The following is a 10,631-nucleotide window of genomic DNA, read 5'->3' as shown; positions in this document are numbered from 1 at the left end:
ACCAATGACTGACACCCTCGCGAGTCACGCCTGAAGTCACTGATTTATTTTTCCTTGAGCGCAGTAGTTTCTTGGGTATGTAATTAAATGCACTATACGAGGCCAGAGATGGCAGATTTTTAAAATTTTTCATCAACCAATGACAGAGTGATTTAAAAAATCCGACAAAAAGTCACTTTTTGAAAACAGAATAAATCCCCTTTTAAGCTAAAAGTGCTTGTCAGACGGCATTCAAATTAAAAAGAAAAAGCCACAAATACCTATTAAATAGGTAAAGTTGAATAAAGGTGATGCAGGAATATAAGCTTGAATTTTTAATAAAATGCTGACGTCGGGTCAACAGGAAGTACTTGGGTGTGTTCAGAAACAAAGCCAGTAAGGTACAGACGTCCATCCTCAGATGCAGCCACAGGATCCTTGGGACTCCGCCTCGTCCACTTCCTCACCGTACAAACTGATGAGTTCCGGGTGGACCCTGAATACATCACAAATACTTGATACTTTTTTTTAAGATATTTTCACATTTTCCCTGAAAACAAATATACAATACAAAAGGTTGGGGGTCACTTTGAAATGTCCTTATTTGTAAAGAAAAGAACAGTTTTGTCATCATATCATCGTTTTGTAATCATTGCTGTGTTTGCAATATCCATCTATCCATTTTCTGAGCCGCTTATCCTCACATGGGTCGCAGGAGTGCTGGAGCCAATCCCAGCTGTCATCAGGCAGGAGGCGGGGTACACCCTGAACTGGTTGACTGACAATCGCAGCAAGTTTACAATATCTAGACCAGGCGCCACCAACCTTTGATTATGTTAATTTTATCCTCATTGAATAAAATATTTTAAAAATAAGGTCAAAGTGACACCCCAAAAAATTCAGCAGTTGTATATTTTATTAGATTTTTTTCTATACTACATTACTTCAAATTAATTACTATTAAATAACTTTAGAATTTTAAACCTGATGAGCACTTCGTTGGGGATCTCCACCAGCTCTCCGTCGATATTCCACGGGAAGCTGACGACAGTGTCTGATTGGATGATGGGTGTGGCCTTGGAGTCGTCTTCGCTCTCGTCTTCTGAGCATCCAGTCAGTCCGCGAGGGCGGATCCTCACAGCTGTCACGGCGTGCGTCTCCACGAAGGAGAAGTCCAACTGGACACAAACCAAAGCCAGTGTGTGTGTGTGTGTGTGTGTGTTTGTATATATACACAGGTGTCAAACTAGCATCCCCAGACTACACCAACGTCCATCCTGCTTATCTTTACAAGGGTCGTGGGAGTGCTGGAGCCAATCCCAGCTATCTTTGGACAAGAGGTGGGGTGCACCCTGAACTGGTTGCCAGCCAATTACAGGACACGTGGAAACAAATAACTGGTCGCACTCAATTTTGAGTCTCGAATGAGTAGATGTTTTTGGGATGTGGGAGGGAACCGGAGTGCCTGGAGAAAACCCACACAGGGACGGGGAGAACATGCAAACTCCACAGAGGCTGGGATTTGAACCCTGGTCCTCAGAACTGGGAGGCGCACACACTAACCAGTCACCCATTGTGCCGCCCAACACTAATGTATAAAAGCTGAAAGTCAGCATTTTTTAGCACAAAATAGATTCATAGGTCATTTATTGTTCTATTTGTGACTTAATCAAGCTATCGGATTTTCTTTGTGTACTAAAAATTGTATGTTTTGTTATATCTATTTTTACAGCAGCAGTCACGACAGACTCGTAAATGTGCAGCAGCCACATCCCACCTGTAGTTACGTCAAACACCAACAGGGGGAAGCAGTGACCAAGACTCAATAAAGGGGACACGCAAACTATAATAAGATATTTATCCTTCAAATACAAACCGTTTTGTTCAATAGTAAAACTTTTAATACTGTTTTGCTCTGAAAATGTACTTTTAAAATCATATATTAGACTAAATTTACATTTAAATCAAATCTAACACCCTTTAGGCCATTTTGATCAAATGTAAGACTTTATTTCCACTTTGCTCACATTTACTACTAAAAAGGTCACTGTGATCTATTTAAGACAACTTTAATTACATTTTTGACTTTTTAAGACCACTTGACACAATATAAGCCGCTTGAAGAATCAGAATCAGCATTATTGGCCATAAACCCGATTCTGATTCTTGATTCTTAGATCACATTTAAGAGTCTTTGACCAAATTCAAGACTTTTTGTGGCCATTTTAATACACTTAGGAACACTTCGACCATATTTGAGAAAAATTAATGACGTTAAAATTAATATATTTCAAAATTAAATCCAAGATGTTTTTAAAGCTGTTTAATACGTTTAAGACCACTTTCATCACATGTAAGAGTTTGAAAAAGAAATGAACATGTTAAGGGTGTTCTGCATTCCCGAGAAGCCTTTCTTCTGGAAATTACAGCATATGATCGACAGAGGAATCATGTGTCATTGGAAAATATTCAACCATCAACAAGGGGCCCACGCAGGAGCCTTGAGGATTGCCACACGGCAAGCAAGACAAATCTTTAACATTTTGGCAGCATTTTGTGAGAACTGGAGATGAGAAGGCTAATCGTTAACTACCATCAAAATTTCATAAAACCCTAAAGACGATGAACCTTTAAGTTCCAAAGTGGAATTTATGACGCATTTTTTCAATTAGTCCTGTTGCAATTTGTGAACCAGGTTACCCCCATGTTGTTGTTGACACGCCAGGAAGCAGTAAGTGGGTCAGTGAGTAAACAGTGTGGTCAAAAGCACACAAGCAGTATATTTAGCCAGTATATTTAGAAAGTGGGTTAGTGTGCAGAAGCAGGCTAATCTGCTCCCTGACGGGCTCGTTAGTGGAAGCTTTAAAGAAGAACAGGTCAACAGTGGCACGTCTTATTCAAGAAGTGACACTCACCTGTCCAGTGGAGGAGCTGTACCTCTTCAGGTGTTTGACAAACTCGGATCTGGACGTGTTCCCCACGGCAATCAATGCTGCGCTTCCATTGGTCAATCTCGACCCAGAACAGGAAGTAGGAGAACACGGTCAGCAATCACAAAAGTGAAGAAAGTTGAACATGAACACACCGGTGAGGGCGTCTGGAGCAACGTCCTCTCAACATGGTACCTGTACTTTTTTGTTTTACTTTGACTGTTTGAACCACATCTGCATTTGGACTGCGCCTGCATCAAGAATCTTTCTATCTATATGAAACTAACTGTACCTGCAACTGCAACTACCGTAATTCCCGGCCTACAGAGCGCACCCGGTTAGAAGCCTCACCCAGTACATTTGGAAAGGAAATACCATTTGGTACAGACATAGGCCACAGCTGTGTAAAAACTGCAAGTGCCCACAGTAAAACCGGCATTGAAACACGAGATACTTACAAAGAAAGACAGTACACAGACAGTTTAGCGCTAGTGCCGCCGCACTAATGCTAGCGCCGCCACGCTAACGGTAACGCTAGCACAGCGCCAACAGGGCCGGACCGGTAAAAGTTACTTCCTCGGCACATATAATCCACCGGTCTCACTCTTACCTTTTCTGCTCGAGTGCCCCCTTGCGGCCGTTAGAAAAAAAAAAATGCACAAATTAGCCGCATCATAGCATAAGCCACAGGGTCGAAAGGGTGTGAAAAAAGTTGCGCCTTATAGGCCAGAAATTACGGTAATTGCAACTGTGCCCTGGTATACTACCAACCCTGTACATACAAGTCCTTGACAGGACTTGTACCTGTTCATTGGTTTTCTTTTAACCAGAAACTGTAACTGTTTCGCACAACAATATGTAACTGCACCTGCTACTGTGTATTCGTATACGACACATACAGTACTTCCCACCATTACTGGCACGCTTCGAGTTTTGTATAACTTTTACAATCTCTTCAGGTGTCAATGAGAATGTACAAAACTTACTTATATTATCCATACATTGTACCTGTTCCTGTCCTTGATTGTACTGCACCTGTGAGTTTATTTGTAGTTACGTACAGTTGTAACTGTTGCAACACAGTTACGATTTGTACCTATATCTGTAAAACTAGTAGTAAACAGTACCTGTAAAATGTAGCTGTGACCGAACGGTCAACGTGTTCCCTTCCCCTGTGAGTGTCTGCATTTCATTCATACTTGGTGTTGGGGGCTAGTCCTCGGGGAGCGTGCGGACTAAGACAGGGGATGGCCATGACACTGATGCTCAAATACAGGCCCTCGTTGGTGGTCCACGACTCCACCCCTTCTGCACACACACAAAATAAAACATTCACGCGCACAAATGAACTCGACATCACCACAAACAGAAAGCAACTTGTATGTTTCGTAAACAGAAGGCTTTTTAATACTACTTTGATTCATTTGACACTTTTCGAGACACTTTGATCAATTTAAGACCACTTTGATCCAATTTTAGACTTTAAGATCGTGAACCCTTTCAAGGGCCCCTCTCATCATCTATCCATCCATCCATCCATTTTCTTAGCTGGTTATCCTCACAAAGGTCAGGGGGAGTGCTGGAGCCTATGCCATCTGTCAACGGGGAGGAGGCGGGGTACACCCTGAACTGGTTGCCGCCCAACCGCAGGGGACATGGAGACACAGGGCACTCACATTCACACCTAGGGGCAATTTACGATGTCCAATTAATGTTGCATGTTTTTGTGATGTGGGAGGAAACCGGAGTGCCTGGAGAAAACCCACACAGGCACGGGGAGAACATGCAAACTGCACACAGGCGGGGCCGGGATCGAACCCGGGGTCCTCGGAACTGTAAGGCCAACACTTTACCTGCTGCTGCACCATATCCCCCCCCCCCCAATCAATTTTATTGCATTTACAATCTAATGTAAAATTTTTTAGACCATTTAATCCCATTCAAGATGTTGTCTCGATTTTAATCAAATGCAAGACTTTTCAAATATCCTTGGATCATTTTGATGTATTTAACAGCATTTTGATAACATGCGAGACATGAATCCAATTCTTTACGGCACAAACAGCAGAATTTGTTTTGAGTGATCACCTGAGTCACCATCTTGTTCATCATCCTGGTCCCTGACAAAGACATTCACCACTTTAGACACAAGGCGTGTATCCATGTGTGAACAAGTGTGTGTGTATCTCACAGGTCGGTTTTGTGGCTTGTGCGAAAAGACAGCTGACAGTCTTCTGGTCTGCATTAACGATACACAAACACTCACAGTTAAACACAGACTTAGGGGGTGCTCTCTGTTATTTGATAACTCGTGTGTGTTTTACCTCAACCTGGCCAGGGTCTTGACCAAAGCGTACTTGCGTCGCCGTGACGACGGCATCCACCGCTTTTTCTCGGCCCGAGCGAGGCTGCGCCCGCCAAAGCCGAACATGGCGGAAAAACCGAAGCGTAGCAGCTGACGGAGCGACCAGAAACTGCACATGTCTACGTGCTGCACGTGACCTGAGACGACAGTGCGACCAATCAGAGGAGGCCGTCGAAGTTGGCGACGCTCAATCAACCAATTGCAATCAATGAAAAGTTTGGAAATATTGTCCAGTGAGCCTAAAAGTACGCAAAAAATACTGCTGCTTTTCTGTAATCGTGCTTCTCAAAAAGGAGTCCCTGGACCCCCAGAGGTCTATGAGAAGTAATTTGGGAATCCATAAAATCATTTGCAATTTTTATGTGGTACCATTTCAAAGCATGCTTCCCAAAAAATGGTGACTGGTGCGGTTTTAAAACAAATATTATAAAACAATTTAGTCTTTCCTACGTGACCTTTGAGTCAATTCAAATCTCTGATTGTCACGTATCATCCCAATTAAGAACAAAAGGCGTACTATCACAACAATAAAATTATTTATTCAGGAATATAGTCTGACTTTTTCAGACTAAATATTCCTATTCCAGAATAAAACAATTAATAAAGAAAATCAAGTTGTTTATCTACAGTAGACAAGAAACAAATGGCTAAAATAATCAAATTTACAAGCAGTGACAATTTTTTTTCAATCAATCTGATTAAATAAATGGTTAGTTTGAATAATATAATTAGTAAAATAACTCAACCATACAGTTAATGTTTTTCATCATTTTATCCAGTGATTGCTTAATTAACCACAGCTCAGTTAGATATAAACAGCACCATTTCAACTTGAGAATGAATTATTTCAAAATCAACCATTTTACATACACATTTTCCCCTCATCTATGAATGAGTTGGCCCATCCGTCCATTTTAAAAATCAAATGCATCCCTGGCGCATGAAATTTTGTCCGGCCCCAACCTATAATAATCAATACCAACCATGGCAACAGCCTGAGGTATGTACACACCTGTAGTCATCACTTCCTGTTCTCCATTGTGTCCTAATTAGTATCATTACCGCCATCTGTCACGTCCCACCATTCAAACACATCAACCCGTCCCGATTGGCCGTTGGGGAGGCAGGGGCCCGGCACAGCGCGTCAGCAAAGCTGTGATTTGAGGTGAAAGTGATCCTGCTATGAGACATCTGCGCGACCATCCCCCCAGCACCACCCACCTTGTCAGCTTCACTCTGATTGCAGCCAATCGTGTCGAGGCGTCATCAAAACACAACAAACTCATTGGCTAGTTTGCGATCAAAAATTATTCCCAACTTAAAATCAATATAGCAACTGACTTAGAACCAATAGAAAAGTAGAGTTGGACCAACGACCTCCACCCTACTTGAACCAAGAGAATCAGTTGAACTAACGAAATAGAAATGATAACCCAGACCAAATGGAATCAATCAATTAGAACTAGTAGAACCAACAATCTAGACCCCCCCCCCCATTAAAAAATGAACTCTAATGACCACCAATTGAAACAATGACATCGTCCGAATAGCACAACCCAGCTAACACCAGAGAATCCAATAGATCCATTGTACCAGCAGAACCAATAAAACTAACTACCTGCAACATATCGAATAAACAACCTCGAACCAATACAAGTAGTCATAAAAATTAAATGACCAAACGGGCCAATGAACTAGACCCAGTAGTACAAAATACTTGGGAACAATAAACCCAAAGAACTGGAACCTAGCGAACATACAACCAACAAAGCGCCAATAAAACAAAGTATTTAGAACCAAAAGATGGAATACAATAAGAAGATCCAGCAATCTAGTACCAGTACATCAGAAGCCCGAAATGCCGAACTAAAATTAACAGAATCAGTGGTCCCAAAACAAAGAGTTAACCTAGCTACTAGAGGTAATAAAACCGATGACACTGTAGAACTACTATAAACAACAACTGACTGGCCACCAGTTCAGGGTGGGTGTAGTCTACCTTTCGCCCAAAGTTAGCTGGGAGAGGCGCCAGTGCACCCACGGGCCTTATGAGGATAAGCTGCTTGGAAATTAAATGGAACAAAAACCAACCTTACCAACAACTTAGATATAGCAGACTGAACAGAACCAAAAATACCTACAACCATCAGAACCAATAGCGCCAATAGAAGCACGAGACCCAAAAAGAAGTAACAGGGCTGACAACCCTGAACCAGTCAAACCAGTAGGAAAAGTGCAACCAATTCAACGAATAGAACAAATAGAATGAGTAAAGTGAGTAGAATGTACCAAGAATGATGTGTATTGCAGCAGTGACTGGATCTCTGACTCCATGAACAGAACACGAAACCACATCCGTAGAACCTTTCAAGAAAAGAAATAAAAAAATATGTACGTATATATATATATATATATGTTAAAAGGGAGTAGCGTAATAATGTCTGGTATAATGCGGATCTAGGAGGGGAGGGGGCCCACCTGCCGGGATGATTCCCAGAGGAAGCGACGGTCTCACGGGAATGCTGGGAGAGTTGGTGTCCAGTTGGGCTCGCAGAACCAGAGCGTGGCAAAGTTCTGCCACGGAACCGTCGCCACCCACGCAGACCACCCTGAGACACACGCAAAAACACATATGCAGTATATATTGTAACAATTTGATTCAACAATTTGACTTGATTGGATAAAACAAATTTGGATATTTCAAAACCTATTCAACCGTTCAAAACCACTCCAACTTCCAACTCTTTATCATATTCAGGAAAAAACTGAGAATCATTTTTCACTTTCTGAAAAATGTTTTCCAGTATTTCACATTTTCTGATGACATCCTTCCCAAATCAATGACAATCAATTTAAAACATTTGCCTCATCTTTCTACATTTCTCAGATGATTCACACAATTCCAACTTCAAACTGTTCGGATTACTCACGAGAGCTGCGCAACTATTTTTCACATTCACAAAATTCCATAATCTGCATTTTCAATGACAAAATGGACATACTGTACAACTACACCTATTTTACACATTTATTTCCTCCTTCGTGGCACGGTGGAGCAGCTGTAAAGTGTTGGCCTCACAGTTCTGAGGTCCCGGGTTCAATGCCGGCCCCGCCTGTGTGAAGTTTGCATGTCCTCCCCGTGCCTGGGTGGGTTTTCTCCGGGCACTCCGGTTCCCTCCCACATCCCAAAAAACATGCAACATTTAAGTGGACACTCTAAATTGCCCCGAGTTGCAACTGTTGTCTGTCTTCATGTGGCCTGCGATTGTCTGGCAACCATTTCAGGCTGTACCCTGCCTCCTTCCCGATGACAGCTGGGATTGGCTCCAGGACTCCCGTGACCCTTGTGAGGACAAGCGGCTAAGAAAATGGATGGATGGATACTTCCTGCTTCCACATTTCTCAACTGATTCAATCCATTCCACCTTCAAACTATTTGGTTCACTCAAGACATTTGCATTTTCCGTAAACAACTGACTGTTGTGTTTCATGTCACCGCAGCGTACCAACTGTTAGCATGTTAGCATGTTTACCACTGCAAATTCCTCAGGCTGGCCCTTCCTCCCCCTGTCTATGGGATTTCCTGCATCACGTTTGGCACTCCTAATTGGTCAAAGTCAGGTTCCACTAAAGCCTCTCACATACACATTCACATGCACACAAGCTAATCAGCTATTTGGCAAGGCTAAAATAATCTACTCTGGGCACCATAAGCCTTGGGAAGCAGATTACACACACGCGTGCCTGTGCGCAAACACACACACACTTCCCGACTGCACGTTAGGGCCACCTCTTCTTCATCTGAAACTATTGATTGAAAGGTTTTGTGAAGTGGTGATGTCATAGAAAGTGAAGAGGAATACCCTGAAACATCAAATCAGATCAAATTAAAAAACTGACCCATCAAAGTCCTCCAGTTTGAGCTCCTTCATCACTGACAGGGCGTGTCCCCTCCTCTCTGTCACTGCACACACACACACACACACACACACACACACACACACATGCAAAAAAAGGACAGACAGACAGGTGGACAGACGGGCAGACAGGTAGGTCACACAGGGTGAGACAGAGACAGATGGAAAGAACTAGAAAGTGAACAGCGTTCCAACAAAAATGTGACAACAGATACAATGCCATCTGTTGAAAAAGAGGAGGAAGAGAAAAAGAGGAGAGGCAGAGGGAAAGAGGAGGACAGGAAGTCCAAGACAAGATGTGAGCGGAGGATAGAGGAGAAGAGAGAAGGCCGGGAAAAGATGGCGACGGGTAAACGGAATGTGATAGACGAGAGGAAAAGGGAAATGATGGAGGGAAGAGAAAAAGGAAGTTGGCACAGGAAGGATGGAGTGGTGGAAGAAAGCAACAGATGGAGAAGAGGGAATGAAATGATTTAATGAGAGAAGAGAGGACAGAGGAGTTGAGAAAGCAAAGGAGTAAAGGAAAGGAGAGAATGGGGATGAGAAAAAGAAAAGAAGAAAATTGGGAAGAGTCGACGATGGCCTGAGGAGAAAGAATAGAGAAAGAAAGAAGGTGAAGGAAGTTAAACGTTGGAGAAGAGGAAAAGGAAATGGGACTGCTTCAAGATACAAGTTTAATTTGTTCCATGACCACGCCGGTAACGCAAAATATTTGTATCTCAAATCATCTTTCCGTATTGAAATGAATTGTACTGACCCCCCTCCCCTCTTTTTAATAAGGTAAGGGTAAAAATAAACAAGGCTCATGATTTAATATTTGAATTCAATTCATTTTGCTCCTCCTTCTGGCGTGCACGCTTTGGCCATCGCGGAGCAGAACAACCTACAGACACAAATCAAGAAGTCTCATCATAACCTTTGTGACTTTAGTCAGCTGCAATAATATTGGTTGCTTTTCACAGGTGATAACAAAATATACCTCTGTGATTATTTTTGTATTTTTTCTACGATATATGTAGTCAACTATTTGCTGTGTTGCTGCACAGAAATGGAATAAGTTACCAAACAGAGGTGAGGTCAGCCCCAAATGTGAATGTTTTTAAATCCAGGTTGAAAATGGCACTTTTTGATAATATTACTTGCACTGTATGCGGTCTTTTTTTAAATATTTTGTTTGTCATTTTTATTGTTTTTTTTAATCCCATTTTAAATGTTTTGTCTCTTTGTTTTCAAATGCCTTTAATCATGTTGGCACATTGAGTTACCTCATGTATGCGCTATACAAATACATTCGCGTTGCTTTGCTTAAGGGTTAAAACACGACGACTATCTAAGCGGATTGGCATTCTCAAGCCAATTATTTGGTTGTTTTAAATATATCTTCACTTAATTTTTCTGATTTTCAATTGGTTGTAACAATAAATGGCTTGAAGCCTCTAC

General features: G+C 42.0%; 1 protein-coding gene across 6 annotated transcripts in view; it reads right to left on the bottom strand.

The window, feature by feature from the left end:
- Nucleotides 1–31: 31 nt before the first annotated feature.
- The window catches only part of cerkl (ceramide kinase-like), a 31,905-nt gene continuing 21,305 nt past the window's right edge, over nt 32–10,631 (bottom strand). For 4 of the 6 annotated variants that reach the window (XM_061840918.1, XM_061840914.1, XM_061840916.1 and 1 more), the window contains exons 5-14: nt 9,175–9,238; nt 7,753–7,883; nt 7,564–7,638; nt 5,234–5,411; nt 5,101–5,148; nt 4,998–5,029; nt 4,109–4,217; nt 2,895–2,991; nt 964–1,157; nt 32–493 (exon numbers count right to left, since the gene is read on the bottom strand). In XM_061840918.1, coding sequence (XP_061696902.1) covers nt 397–493; nt 964–1,157; nt 2,895–2,991; nt 4,109–4,217; nt 4,998–5,029; nt 5,101–5,148; nt 5,234–5,411; nt 7,564–7,638; nt 7,753–7,883; nt 9,175–9,238 — 1,025 coding nt within the window. In that variant the 3' untranslated portion in view covers nt 32–396. The remainder of the gene's footprint in view (nt 494–963; nt 1,158–2,894; nt 2,992–4,108; nt 4,218–4,997; nt 5,030–5,100; nt 5,149–5,233; nt 5,412–7,563; nt 7,639–7,752; nt 7,884–9,174; nt 9,239–10,631) is intronic. The other 2 variants (XM_061840915.1, XM_061840919.1) reach the window with 1 other exon arrangement.

This window comes from Syngnathoides biaculeatus, chromosome 14 (assembly GCF_019802595.1).
Source record: "Syngnathoides biaculeatus isolate LvHL_M chromosome 14, ASM1980259v1, whole genome shotgun sequence".
In the NCBI taxonomy this organism is placed as follows: domain Eukaryota; kingdom Metazoa; phylum Chordata; class Actinopteri; order Syngnathiformes; family Syngnathidae; genus Syngnathoides; species Syngnathoides biaculeatus.
The sequence above is the reverse complement of the archived record's forward strand: the minus strand, read 5'-3'. Positions and strand labels throughout refer to the sequence as shown.